Below are 16,192 nucleotides of genomic sequence, written 5' to 3' on the forward strand. Positions count from 1 at the left end.
AATAAGTGGTTAGATTTTATTTCAATTATCAATAGTAAAAATTTCTTATTTCAACGAAACCTTCCGACATACGGTCAATCTAACCATTGGTTTCAAATGCGCCTCATTCGCCTGACATGAAGTTTTTAAAATGTTATCAATATTTATTTATTTGTGTGAACAAAGTCCAAGCAACTGTCCTCTGCCGAAATATTTAAAAAATCAAACTAAATAAAATAAAATTACACATTATTAAATCGGATTACCTATACAATACTATATAACAAAATAGTAGTAAAAGAATTAGTAGTTGTAATAGTGGCAGTAGTAGTAGTAGTAGCAGTAGCAGCAACAGTAGCAGTAGTAGTAGTAGTAATAGTAGTAGTAGTAGTGTTTGTAGTAGTGACAGAGCAGTAATGGTGGTAGTAGCATTATTAACAGTGTTATATTAACATTTATTTATTTTTTGTAAATCTAATATGACCTATGAACGCATTTCGCCCAGTCAAACACATAATTAATTTCTTTCTTTTCTGTACGAGGCACCATGATTTTATGTTCAATAAATGAACAAATTTAAAAAATTTAGAGTTCATCAATTTGAATTAAACAGTTTTTTTAGTGTTCTCGTAAGTAGTTTCATACTGTCAACATTGTATGAATTTCTACCTTAGATCTATCAGGGTTGAATGAGTAGTGGAACGCTAAGTGTTATAGTTCAATTTTAATAGAAAAATAAGATACGCCATCTTTTTACCATATATATTGAAAAAAGCTTTTAGGTGTGATTCGATGATACCCACAAATTACATCATACATCACTGATTTCTTTTGAATCAACTTTTAGTTTATTTTAATAAACTTTTTTTAATGTAATTATTATCCTTTTAAGTTTTAATTGATGCAAAATGTTAAAAAATTTTGTCAGAGCCGTCATCAGGACATCACATATTTATTGTTGTACCAGAAGTTTGATGCTTTCTGCATTAAGAAAGTTAATTTAGATTGCTTGTTTTATATCTATATTTAATTTTTAATATTTAATTAAAAAATTTAAAAAAGTTTTAAAAAATTTAAAAAAATAAAATTTTAATTTTTTTTATTTTAAATATTAAAATTAATATTAAATTAATTATTTTATTATTTTATTTTATTTAATATTCATTTGGCGAATTTTTTTGTGAGATAACATAAGGATGAAGGTGAGACTTCAAATTTTAAATAGCCTTAAAAAAACTTAAAAGTGATCTTAGGTTAATAATAATAAAAATTAAAACGTTTATGTTAAAATCTTATATACTTTAGCTTGGCAGGTCCCACTTTTCATTTATTAACTCTGCTTGTTCATTGTCTTTTTTTTAGTTAATAAACGACATAAATTACACATTTTAAAAAATATAAAATATAAATAAATTTTTATAAGTTTTATGCTCATTGTTATATATAAAAAAATATTAAAAATTAGGCAATTTCATTCTTTTTCTTTAGAGCCCCAGTCCAGCTTTCATATTCAGTATGCAACTTTCAGAACAAGCACCAGTTAAAGACGTCTCAACCGACTATGCTCATCATCCATGGACTGTTTGGGTCTAAGAAAAATTTTGATTCCTTGGCAAAAGTATTTTCCAACAAAGCTGCACTTCAAGCAAGTTATATGATAGTTTTTGCCAATTTTGTATTTGTTAGATCTAGAACCATATAATAAATTTTATTATTGGCTATTGCCAGGTGATAAATAGTTAGTTTTATGCTCAGTCAAACAATATAAATTTGTATTTTAACTTTAACAATTTATTTCTATAAAAAAAATTAAACCACAAATATTGTTTGAATAGAAAATTTAAATAAAGCATGAGATTGCAACAATTAACCCTACCTGACAGGTGATCTCCATAGATTCTCGTAACCATGGTGACAGTGGTCACAACAACAACATGACATATCCGGCAATGTCTGATGATGTCATCAAACTGTTGGATGATTTGAAGTTAAGTGGGGGAGTGGTTGTCATGGGGCACAGCATGGGAGGCAAGATTGCCATGACAATGGCATTAAACAATGTAAGTTGGATTTTATTTTAATTTTTTGTGGACAAAACTTTTGAATTTTTATTAAAATGTTATTCCCACTAGGAATGGCTAGAAATACCAACTACAATGGTTGTAGTTGTACATCATTTACACAAATTGTTTTTGATAAAATATGAAAATGTTTTAATCAATGGCAAGTTTAATAGATAAAAATATTCAAGATATTTCCTGCTATTTTTTTGAAAGGTAGAAATGTTATCCAGATTTTCAAGTCAAGTGGGTGGACTAATTCATTTTTGAGACATCAAAAATCTTTTTCGATGATGCTGTCACTTTTCTGATTTTAAGTTTTTTCCAAATACAACAAAATTTTTGAATCTCCATCCTCCACGGTCAGTAACATGGAAGTGAACAGCAACTTCAAATTTCTGCCCTCCAATAATTTTTTGTACTATCCATGCAATTACTTCAGATTCTCTTTTGCTAGCAATAACTCGGACCACATGGTCATGGAGTCCTGTCATTGTATCAAATTTATTCAAAATTAAACATGAAAGTCACTCCATTTATATCTCGTGCACGTTACATCAATCAAATACAAAATCAAACATTGTAAAAAACTAAAAACATCTTTAGTTTAGTTTTCTCCAATTGTGCCTTTGTATCTGTTACGTACAAACAGTTACGCTTCGATCAATTGTGAATATATTTAAATGTTTATGAATGCATGAACAAGTTTGTGAACATGAGCATAAAGCTCTCAATAATTGTGAACAAATATTGCTTACTATTTCAAGAATCCTCTCATCATTTGTGAACATGAACCCTCGACAGCCCTCCATGTTGTCAGGCTTGATAGTTGTGGACATGGTGCCTGGCCGGTCAGTGACAGCAGACACGGACTTTTTCCCGAAGATGTTGCAGAAGATGAGGGAGATCAACTTTGATGCAACTCCAGATATTTCAATCGTGCAAGCAAGGAAGGAGGCTAACAAGCAACTATCTACAGCCGTGCAGGTAGTCAAGTGTTTATTGTGGAGCTGTTGTTGTTGTACATGTTCGTGCTCTCTACTGTACTGTGCTCTACTATATCGTCTGTTCCTTTGAAACAGACTGCTGTTATTCCTGAAGTTGTATATCTTGCATGTTGCTTGCTGCACATCAACCGCAACCACGAACAAACAAACAAAAACAACACCAGGATGCCAGGATCCGGGACTTCCTGCTAACCAACCTGGTAGTGAAGGATGGTAGAGTGACATGGAGACTCAACCTTCAATCCATTCACGATCATTATCAAGATCTCATGACTTTTCAAGAGTTTCAAGGCCGGACATATAATGGTAGAACGTTATTCATTGGCGGAAGTCTCTCCAGTATGCTTAGGTGGGTCAAGCGTTTGGTGGAATTAAAGTTACTTCTTGATATGTGTTGAACATAATCTGAAATCTACTCCACCATCATAATAACGGTTGCGCTTAACCGTAAAACTAAATTAAATTTGTGGTTGTTTTTAAAAGAACGGTGCAAATGGGCAGATCTCCAGCTTCATATGTGTTTACTTATGTTCTTGTTTGTCTTTGCAATCACCCATTAAAATTCTTTTTAAAATATTTTATTATAATCTATCCACATCTTTTTTGCATCTTTAAACATTGAGGACTGATTGTGACACGTGAGGAGTCGAGTTTATTCAGCACAGTTTTTCTTTCTCACTAACTTTTAACTACCATCATAATTTTATAGGTATATCATATCTATTGTTTATGCAGTGAGAAACACCATCCAATGATCAAGCAGTTCTTCCCATCGGCAGAAATTATTAAACTATCGGGAGCAGGACACTGGGTGCATGCCGACGACCCGTACAATTTCGCCAGCAAGGTCATCCAGTTCGTCAAAACTTTAATTTTTCACAAGAGACAGGGACCTGATTTTTAAAGTATTTAGGAAATATTTAGAAGTATGTCTTTATTACTATAGCTAGGCTAGTTCCAACTGAACAATTAATTTGAAAAATTTTACCAGCCTTATTCTAATTGTAAATAAGTTTTATTCATGGGCGAAACATGTATTAAAAAACAGTTTTTTGAGATTTCATAGACTTGGTTGTGGTTAGATTATAAATTCTTTTTAAATGATACTCAATAATTGCAACAAATTTTAATTTAGGTCCATTATTTTACATTTGTTTCCTTTCAATGTTAAGTGGCACTCCAAATACTCAACTCAAAGTGCAATATGTTTTTAAAAGTAAAAAATCATAAAGTCTAAATTTAATAATTTTATTTAGGAAATAACCTATAAAATACAAAATTGGATTCAAAAAATTTAGTTGCAGAATTTAAAATTGACAGTTGAATTGAGAACCAAAAAGCCTACAACCACAAATCCACTTTAAGCAACAGATTTACTGTTACAGTGTTTCCAATTTTTCCAAATCCTAATATAATACCTGACTATAATAGTTATCATTAAAACAATATCCCTCAAAATATAACTTCAATTCAAATGAACTTGAATTTTTTTTAGTTCCAGAGCATTAAATCAGATCGGTAAGAGAGTTAACTTGATAAAATATTGAAACAAATTGAAACGAATCAACCAGTTAAAAAAGCATTCACTAGCTAGCGCATATTTCATATCTTCATCACCACCATCACAGCACATCATTACTGTCTGTCATCATTATTATTAATACTAGCAATATTGTTTGGAAGCGAATTAATATCGACTTGAGGTTTTTTAGCTATAATGAGTTTTGGCAAAATCAATCAAGTTGAAATAAAATTAAATAAATATTGGTTAAATAAATAGATAAATAAATACCTTGTTACAACAACACAACGGAATAAGAAACTAGATGTAACAACAAAACAAAAGACATGAGTCACAATCACCATACCGGCGCGGAAGAAACTAGCCAACCAAAAAAATCACCCAAATAAACAACAAAAAACAGCCAGCAACAAAAAGTTAATTATACAATGTTGTGATTCCGAGTTTGACAAATAAAAATTTCAATCTACTACACACAAACCTAGTTCAGTGTGAAAATTCAACACAAATTTACATTGTCCGAATATGTGCAATTGTAAACACATAAACAAGCATGCATACGGTATAGACAAACATGCACACAAACTCATGCATTTATACACACACACACACACACACACACACACACACACACACACATATATATATATATATATATATATATATACACGCGCACACATTTATATATATAAATTTACATGTAATATATTTACATATATATTATACATGAAAATACACTGGCACAGCAAATAATCATTTTTTGATAAAATTTCAAGAAAGCCACAAAATGGTTTAAACAAAATGTACAGGGATATGAAAAGAAGGTTTAGAAGAACAACATTATGGCGTGATTTTAAACCTATGGATGAATTCTCAGCGAATGTTGATGCACAAAGATGAATTATAAACAAAAGAATGAATTGATGGCGTGATGTTGTTGATCCAGTATGATGAAGAACATTGAAAAAGATGCAGGCAGGTCTCTTAATCCCATTAAAACACATAAGAACATTAATGATGTGATGATGGTGATGTTGATTGTGATGATGATGCTGATTGTGATGATGATGATGGTGACGTTCAAGTCTGAAGACACTTGACGAATATCATTAGACTTTTAATTCGGTTGTCATTATTTTTCCTTTCTTAACATAATCTTTTTTAATCATAATTTATTTTTATAACCACTATGATCATTTTCCTTCAGTATCATTAACATAATTTATATTTATTATCATCAGCCTTGTTTCCATCACTATCCTTTAATTACCAGACGTGAATTTCTTTGTGAATTTTCTTTGTGGAACATCTTCATCAACATCATTGTTTGTTACTAATCTATCTGCATATCAGCAACACATGTTTTTTTATCTTGTGCTAAGTCAAGCAGATTCCTGCCAATATGTGAATTTAAATCATAAAAATGATATCTGTTTGAATGGATATGATGTTGTGGTGATGAAGAAACATTTTTTATGCAAATTCATTTTAGGATTACGTTGTGAACGGCGTTTAAGTGCATTAGATTAAATAGAGTTTTAAATTGAATGAAAAGCCTAATCCCCATGTGTGACAAAATGGCAACCACATTTGAGTCAACTGGTTGAAAATATCCTAAAGTGAAATGCAGATTAAATGAATATAGAGCTAATTGAAATTTTTAAAGCAGTAAGCACAAACGGTTTGAATTATAAAACTTGACAAAAAATTATGAAAAAGCATGTGCAATAAATGTTTTCATGTCATTTTTACAATCAAGAGAAAATGTTAACCAAAAGCTAAGAAAAAAGGACTTACACCGTCTGAAAAGGAGCCATTCAACGTCAACTGTAACTTTCATCTGATTTAGTTTCTTTCTCAATTTGTTTAATGATATCGTCATCAGGTTTATTTACAGTTCCCTGTGAAGCAGCTTGGTTAACTTGAGCACTTGATGTAGGCTTCAAATTATCTTCAGCAGCTTTTGCATCCACCGCATCAATGACTTTCACATCTTTGTTGACATTGCTTTTGTTTGATTCAGCAGAGATGTTTGAAACGTTTGTAATGTTTTCATCGATGGGTGTGTCAGCAACATCAGCCACACAACTACCAACTACATCTTCACCATCCTCATCACCAACCTTTTTAAAAGATGACTCACTCAAATTCATCTGAGATTCAACATTGTCTGTTTTCGTCTGCAGTTTAATGCTTACCATAGCATCACCATCACCAAGATTGTCTTCACCATAAGTCACTTTTTTATCACATTTGACTTGTTTATTGCTGACATCGTCATCACCAACTTCATCCTTGTAATTTTTGATTTTGTCATTTCCATTATCTTCATCACCCTCAACATCTTCATTGCCACCATCATCTTCGTCGTCATCATCATCGTCACCATCATCCTCATCCTCAACTTCCATTTCATCACTATCTCTTCCCAACAACGTCATCATCACCACTTTCTCGGACCGCTTTCTATCCTTGGCCACTCCCACAGAGTAGAAGGTGAGTAAGGAGATGAAAGCTAGGAAGAGAAGCTCCCTGTAGTAATTGTAGGTGTTCATGAATGACGAGTAGGTCCTACCAGCCATCAACATGAGCCAGATGATGCTACCAAACAACCACCTCATGCACACCATGAGCGTGGTGATCAGCAGTCTGAAGCTGCTGATGAGGAGGAAGATGAGGTTGTACGACAACGTGATGACGTAGTAGACCAACGTGTATATCTTCTCGGATATGGCGTAGACTAGTTTGCTGACCAGGAGACAGAGATCTGAGAAGAACTTGTAGAGACTTCTCGAGAGGAACGTTACGATGTTGACGATGACTGAATTTATTTTTGACATCCAAACAAATCCGTGGTCATTCATGAATGTTTTTAAAACTTCATAAATATAGATGGACCAATCAATAACGTCGTAGTATGTATTGACTAGCCAATCATACACATTGATGCAAGTTGTGACTACAGTCTCATATATTGCTATTGAGGCCGTCACAACATAATCATACGTATGTACAGCTATTTCTTGGACTTTAACACAAGCCTGTACACTTAAATCGAGAGCCATCTGACAAGCATTCACTGCAAAGTCAGAAATTAGATCAGCCAGTATAAAACTCGAGTCATACAACCAGCCAATGAGATCGAAGAAGCCATAATAAGCAAAAACAATAAAATCATATGTGTAGCTGATGCAGAGACAGATGAAGTGGTACGAGCTGGTGGACAACCAAACAATGGCTACCTGTCCATTTTCCCTCAACCAGTAAATGGTCTCCACAGAAGCGTGTCGAAAGTCGGTTGCAAGGTAGACAAGGTACTTAAAGGCTTTTTTGCTGAAATCCTTCAAGAACACACTGCCATGTTCAAAAGCATATGCACAACCAATCTTTGAATACTGAAATGATATTTTGGCACCTTCTCTGGCATAACCAGAAGCTATGAGTGTTCCATGTTTTGTGTGTTCATAAGCAATGCAACTTACTTTATGTAGGTAGTGGCCAGCAAATGAGGCAGCTATGTATAAATATTCAGCCAGTTGCTGCAACAACCACCAGATGTACAGGCAGAACATTTTTAGAGTTTGCACAATGAATTCAAAAAATGATTTAGAGGCCTCGTAGAAATGGTGCTTGATGGTCAGTAACATTTCGTATGTGTATATGGATACATATTGTATGAACTGCCAGGCATGGTAGCTGCAAAACTTGCTACCTAGCCAGGCATACTGTAGAGATAAACAAGTGTATTCAAATGTGAAGTTGGTTACTATGCAGGTATTGTCGTAGATCGTGATCATTCTCTGTTGAGCGGAATTGTAATCCTCATAGTAAATATTATAAGCAGTTGCCAGCATGACATACATCACGAAGAGCAAGATTATGACTACTACCGAGTACTCAACTTTTTGAATTTTTGTTAGTTTGGCATCCCTAACTCGTCGATACCTCATGTAAGTGTTGTTTTTAACTGCATTGTACCTTCCAACAACGCTGTTTTTCGTTGACACAACCGCATCAACTACGGCATTTTTAGCACCCACGACTGAATCTCGTACATATCTTATCTTCCCATAAATGTTGTCTCTAATGTTTCTGCATGTATCACAGATTTGGTTTTTTATTCTGGTTATTCTGTTGTATATTCCATCCCTAACTCCCAAAACTCCATTCACCAGGTCATCTCTTCTGCTTCTCAGACAGCATTTAACACCATTAATGCAAGAGTTAATTTTGTTATTAATGCTGTTTTTAATGTCATTAATTTTATTTCTGATTGCTTGCTTGGTGTCATCTATTTTGTTTCTGATTGCACATTTACAGTTGTCTATTTTTCTTGCAAAATATCCACCAATCTTTGAAAAAATGATACCCATATCTAGAGAATAAATTTAAAAAAATTTTATTAAAAATCTCTACTGAAATAATAGTTAACAAATTAAAAGTGTTCATGGCATTAGAGAATTACAAGAAATTGAACTGTTGTTTTAATTTTAATTGAATAAAAGTAACTTGTACAAAATACAAATAGTTAAACACTAGAATTATTATTCAACAATGAAATTGTTATTCAAAAATATAATATAAATTTATAAAAATTACAATAATTAATTATTAATTATAAACCAGGATAAGTTGATGAATGATATGTACTTTATGTTATGAAACAGTTTTTTTAAATATTTTTTTAAAATAAAAAATAAATAACATAAAGAAAAAACTATAAAATAAAATATCATAAAAAGAAAATGAATTGTAGTTTTTTTCAAAGTATATTTTTTTTAATGAGAGATCAAGTACATTAGTAAAATAGTTAGTACAGTACATACAATAACACTCTAAAAGTCTAAAAGCCTATCCCATATAAAATCGTTTGATTTAATTAAATTTTAAATGAAACTAACCAAAAAACTGAAAAATTAAATTTAGCAAATAAATAAATAATAAATCATAAAGAAATCTGAATCATCATTAATTAATTTAATAAATAAAACAATGGCAACCAGCCTGATGTATGCCTGGAGAATTCCTAAATTACAATGATGATGAAGAAGTTCCTCGAAAAGTGGATCTTTCAACTGAAAACGACATCTCCATCCATTTATTTTTTTACAATACAAAACTATTCTTTCGCATAAAAACTAAACGAAACCAATGAACTTAAAGTTGGTGCAACTAATAACATGGAAGATGACTGTTGAAATATTTTTCTATGTAATATACCAATACATTTGCTTTCAGCCATATTTAGAGAGTAAGTAATATTATGTAAAATTACAAATAAAATTTTGTATTTTTATATAACTTGAAAAATAAATTTGTTTCAACAAAATAATTTAAGAACCGTACAAACATAACATAAATAAATGATGGACTTATCATGAATGAAAAAGCTTTGCATCATCAGTATACTGAACAATGAACGAACATGCCCCATTCACTTCACATGAACAATGAACAAAAGCGGTTTTAATACTTCTGACTTCAATCCTCTTCGATAAAAAATTATTAACCCTCACGCTAGAGCTAGATCTTCTATCCTGCAAATATTCCATAACCCAACTGACCGAAAAAGTATTTATGTCATAAGCATTCAAGCAGTGAATAACAACAAGCAGAATTTATATAAAAATTTATATAAATAACATCAAGATCCAGACCTTCGTCAATAGCGCTCGTCTGAACATCTTTTAATTTCATTAATTGACGAGTCGTGGAAAGATTCTTCACAATGCCATACTCTCTGCAATTCAGCATACCATTTGTATCAAAGTAACTTATAAAATGATCTTTAAAAATATACTCCAATAGTTTTGTAACTTAATGTCACCTGGGGAGTTTTTTAACCAGTTTGAGCACGATTGAAAAAGTTTGAACGAACCTCATACGAATATTTTTTTTACTAAAATTTCATTGTTGAAAAAATAAAGTTGAAAATGTTTCTTGCTAATAAATAAAAATTCCTAATAGATTTTCAGCCAGCACGAGACTGAATGTTATAGAATGATGCATGATAACTTAGAAAATCTCATTTCTTTCAAGCTCTTAATCTACAATAAGGCTTTGCAACATTTTGTTTTTAGATAAAGCAAATAATATTGCAAAAACTTTGCTTTTGCTCATATTTCAAAAAAAAATATAGGAAGCATGAAAAGATCTTAGGAAGGCCAGCACGAGACCGAATGTCACAAAGCGATGCATAATAAGCTTAGAAAACCTCATTTCTTACAAGCTGTTAATCTCAAATGCGGTCGCACAATTTATTTCTAAAGCGCCTGCTTTTTTTTGTATACAATGTGAGCAAAAACAAAAATATTGCAATATTAAATGTCTTCTTAATATTGCAATTTCTTTGCTTTTGCTCATATTTTATAGAAGGAATTAAAAAACAAGAAAAAATATTTAAATCTACCAGTTGATTGTAAACAGAACTCAAATAAAAGATTGAACTTATGCAAATGATTATAATTCAAATTTACTTCGTTTCACACAATGGGGTTTTTGCTGATTTATTTTTCAACGATGTAACACAAGGAACAGAGTAACTCGGTCTACTTAGTGAGATTCAAACAATAAACTGTATTGGACGGTTGTGTGCGTGTGTATGTGTGTGTGCATGTGTCAGTTCATAGTTAATTTCAATTACATCCAAAGTATAATATATGGCAAAATATTCATACTGTAGTTTTAAAATGTTGACTTTTTGATGACAAATTTAATTTTATCGAATAACTTCTGTACCACTGAGGAGAGGAGGAATCGAAGGGTTCTGAGGTCGCAGCTCCAAAAAAAAATTTTTTTTTTCAACTTTTTGTTTAAAATTTGTTGTTATGTTTTATTTTTACACTGAAATACAGAAACAATTATGAAATAATAAATTATGCTAAAAATTATATAAGGTCAATCGGTTATGACATGAAGAAACTACTTATACCTACTCAGTGCTGTTATCAAAAACATCATCATAATCAGCTTGTGATGATATTTTTTCAATATCTTCTTATTAAGAGATCTACAGAAATCATGAGAGCACGCATAAACTTTTTTTGTAATGAGTTTGACGTCAAATATTAGTAGAGTAGTAGTAATTCGTCTGCTTCTTTGCAGCATAGCGGCATTTCAGCAATTATCATCGTCAAAATATTTATTTCATTTTTTGTTGCAGATTGTAATTCCTTTTACATTTAATATATTATTATAACCGCAGGAATAGTCGAAATGCGCTATATTATTTATTATTCAATTATTGTTGTCTTTGCTATATCCGTAATCTTTGGATTGTAAACCATGGAGTGTAAAGAAATATTGTATTTGTGATTGTGTAGTCAGGTTTCCAGCAGAGAAAGCGAAGTCCTAAATGTGACCTATGTGGTTACTAGGATTAGTTTATTGTTTCTATAACTGTTGGCATTCAAGTAAACGTTCAACAAAGTTTGCGTTTGAAGCAGTTGTGTTCATCTCTCGGAAATCTTGAACCTACAGAATAATGAACACATGACAATCGTTGGAAGCTACAACACTGGTGTTGGAAATATAAAAAACTTCAAATTATATCTTAAATTATAATTAGAGTTATAACATCGGGGTTGGTAGTTACGAGGTCAAGGATTACAACAATATATTATGTACACACAAACACACACACACACACACACACACACACACAAACACAAACACATACAACACACACAACACACACACAACATGCACACACACACAACACACACACAACATGCACATTGATCAAATTCAGTTACGTTTTTATAGTCTGATTGCCACTCAAATCTAGAACATCTGTCCACGGCTTGCTTGCTTACTTTGTAAAATAACTTTCTTCAACCCACACAAATTTTATTCTACACATGCACATATACAGATATATAGGCACATAAAAGAAATACACTAACACACACACACATACACATATGAATATATATATATATAAACGAGAATTTGAATGTATAGCATTCATACATTATGCTATAGATTCACGCTTATATACCACCGTACGCTACCCAGCAGATAGTATTAACATGTTGTTCCGTTAAGAATCGTGATAGATTCGTGCGTCTTTTGGGCTATGTTCGGCAGAATATTAGTGTTGTTGGCGTTAGTGTTTGGATGAATCTTTATGCAAAAAATCGTTTCTGGTTATTTTTTTCTTTTACTAGAATATAAAGATGAATAATTTTGAGGATTTAAACAGGTATTTATTTTATTTCAATTATATAAATTTTTGACGTGAAAGTATATTATTATATTTTAATTATGTTTCAGTTGAAATAGTTTTAATTTGTTTACGTGGAAACCCTTCTATTTTCTTAATAATTTAATGAATAATACTGTTTAAATGAAATATTTCTTTTTATATTTTTTCCATCATCAAGTCTTGCACATGTGAAAGCATACCAAAGAGCTCATTAAATCATTGAGACAAAAAAATTTTTCAATTAGTTTTCACAAAACTGAATTTTGAAAATTTATTGTAACTACTGTAACTTATCTCATTATTTTATTTCAACATGAAACTACAATCTATTCGAAAATAAACTCATGTAATCATATATTATATATTACGTATATTAAGTATGTCTTTGATTAGCTTCAACATCGCTTTATATCACCATATTTATTAACAGCGCAATTTGTGTAATGTATTTGACATTTCTGTTACATTTTTAGTTAGAATTTTTTTTTAGTTAAGGGTGGCCTATCAACAAGTTTATCTTTTTTGGTCATCTTTCAAATAATAATAATAATATGAGTAAAAAAATATACTGCGTCAAACAATGAAACAATAATATTGAGATTGAAACATGGAAAGTTTCATCAACCTCTTTTTATATTGATAAACTCGATGAAGATTCAATTCAATATAGTTGAACAACCATTAATTTCTGTTTCAGCTTTTAACATGGATAACCGTCCTAGGCACAAACTTAACCAAATTGAATACATAACAAGCAGAATCACAAAAAGACGAACATCAGGAAAATAAAAATTTCTTCTTAACAAAACAAAAAACCTGTCACTTCCAATCTTTAACAATATGACATTAACAGTGACAGTGCATATGATAGAGCAAAAACATTAGCAGTATAACATCATAAAAATAGAACGACACAGTCAAGAAACAACATTAGTGGTGTAAAAGTCGTGTAGATTACTACACAGTGGCGCGTTTGCGGCCATTTAAGTGAGAGTGCTGTCATTAATTTTTTTAATTTTTTTTACATATCTTTATATATATTATAATAGATGTTATTTTAATTGAAGATGCACAAGTAAATATGAATAATAAAAATTATAGTAATATCTAATTTAATATCTTTGGATTGCCAGAATCTCTTGTATCTAAGGGATAGGAGTAGCGAAATCAATAGCAAGGTTTGAGGCGAAGTCGTAAATGTGATTTATGTAGTTACTTAAATTAGTTTATTGTTTTTATTACTGTTGGCATTCAAATAAACGTTCATCAAAATTTGCGTTTGAAGCAGTTGTGTTCATCAATCAGAAATCTTGAACCTTCGGAATAACGAACACTTGACGATCGTTGGAAGCTACAGCAGTAGCTGTTGAAAATGTAGAGATCTTTAAAGTTACATCATTAGTGGGTGCCAGAAGTAAGATTTTTGGTAGACCGAAACTTTCTGCAAAAAGAATGCCAGCATTGGAAGAACTCAATACAACTAACTTGAGGAAGGAGCTACAAGAAAGAAACATCGACCCGAAAAAGTGAAGGCAGTTTTGATAAACCGTCTAAGGGACGCTCTGAAAATTGAAGGTAACGAACCTGATGAGTTCGACTTATCAAATCCTATGGAAGAACTAAATAGAAGATTCGACCAACAAAATGACAAGATCAATTAACACAAAGCGGATATGATTGGAAAAATATGATCGGCCTTTGGAAAAAAATCATCTAATGAAATGATAAACGAAAATAAAACAGAAACAGTTATACAAGATCCTGAAGATGCTGACATCATATCACCAGCCGGTTCAACTACGTACAGTTACATTAGCGATCGCAATAATATTAATAGTTTAATAGTTACTAATAATAGCAATCAGTGGCAGATTTAGAAGAGGCAGTAGATGAAGAAGGACCATTTTAGGTAGAAAATCAACCAAAAAGTGGAGGTGATAAGCAAAAAAAAGGTCGCCAGCCACGCTACCACAAATTTTGTTTTGGCCCGACCACCCATAAAATTTTAATTTTGAACATTTTCAAAATTTTGGCCTCTTCCCCTTCTTAGTAATGAGTGATGAACATTTCTGAGAGTAAGTACTGCTGTCCACAGTGAATGGTGAAAAGTAGAAAGGTGATAAGAACTAATTTACAAAAACAAACATCAACGATGAGAACAATAATAACAACAACAACAACAACAACAACAACAACAACAACAACAACAACAACAACAACAACAACAACAACAACAACAACAACAACAACAACAATAATAATAATAATAATGTGAACTCTCTTTTATTTCTAGAAAAATATGAAATATAGTAAAATGAGATAAAAGTCTAATTAAAATCTAATAAAATAAAATAAAATAGATAAATTGATTTAAATTAAATTAAATACAGTGGTATTCTACGATGCTCATCATTTGAAATAAACGAGTACAACGAGATATGATTAGTTTTAAACGAACAGTTCAATTGTTATTGCGTTCACAGTAGATGGCATAAGATGACGGTATTACAGAGTTAATAAGGTTATTATGAAATTGATCTGACCAAATGTTATTGATTAATAATAAATTTAAAAAATTGCAAAAGCCCAATGTTGAAATTTCAAAAGTATTAACTATTATTTTCAGGTGTATTTAATTGTCATGCAAATTATTTTTGAGATTTTCTGAGTATTTGATGGTTTTATATTTTTTTGAGTTGAGTAGGTTGGATTTATGGCAGACCGTCAGCTCTAATATTTCTATTGTGTCGTCACGAAGTATTGCGTTGTCAGAACGTAGGAATTTGAAGAGACAAGACACTGGAGGGATCCCATCATAGTCCACATCTGCATATATCGAAACCTCTGGGCCCGCGCATGCTTTCAACCTTTCTATAATTATGTTTAAAATTTTGTTGTGACGCGTTGTGAATCTTTTCAGTGCTGCCACCGAATTGCAATTAGACAGAACATGTTTGTTTGTTTGCCGCGCTTTGCACAATGGACAGTCAGCCGTTGATGATTTGCCCCATTTGAACAAATTTGCATTTGTGGGGAGTTGTTGGATGAGACTTCTCCTAACAAATTTGAACAGTACTTCTGGGAGGTTTGCAGTGAATTTCGATATAATAATAATAATAATTATAGTAATAATAATAATAATAAAGGGCATCGACAATATAAATGGAAATAACATTAATAATAATAATAAGCTTAAAAATAATTTTAATTACAATTATAATTATACTAGAAACAATAATAGCATTAGCAATGGCCAAAGCAATTACGAATTTTAGACCGTAGACAAATTTGCTAGGGCACTTTTAACACCGGTAATATTCCAGTGCGCCATTCCTTTCGTCTTCATTGTGATGACGTCATCGTCATCATAACAATCGCCGTCATCGTTATCATCACTACCACTGTTACAACCGTGATG

General features: G+C 31.6%; 2 protein-coding genes across 2 annotated transcripts; one reads left to right on the plus strand and one right to left on the minus strand.

Annotated features, from left to right (window-relative positions):
• Positions 1-1,540: 1,540 nt before the first annotated feature.
• On the plus strand, positions 1,541-3,950 carry HELRODRAFT_158207 (hypothetical protein; the record flags this gene model as incomplete). Its single annotated transcript, XM_009013323.1, has 5 exons — positions 1,541-1,639; positions 1,863-2,039; positions 2,844-3,026; positions 3,211-3,395; positions 3,782-3,950. 5 exons carry the CDS (start codon positions 1,541-1,543, stop codon positions 3,948-3,950), a joined length of 813 nt encoding a protein of 270 aa, XP_009011571.1.
• Positions 3,951-6,391: 2,441 nt separating this feature from the next.
• On the minus strand, positions 6,392-8,941 carry HELRODRAFT_183738 (hypothetical protein; the record flags this gene model as incomplete). The annotated part of the gene is made up of 1 exon (XM_009013324.1): positions 6,392-8,941. One exon carries the CDS (start codon positions 8,939-8,941, stop codon positions 6,392-6,394), a length of 2,550 nt encoding a protein of 849 aa, XP_009011572.1.
• Positions 8,942-16,192: the final 7,251 nt, after the last annotated feature.

Source organism: Helobdella robusta (assembly GCF_000326865.2).
Source record: "Helobdella robusta unplaced genomic scaffold HELROscaffold_117, whole genome shotgun sequence".
Taxonomy (NCBI): domain Eukaryota; kingdom Metazoa; phylum Annelida; class Clitellata; order Rhynchobdellida; family Glossiphoniidae; genus Helobdella; species Helobdella robusta.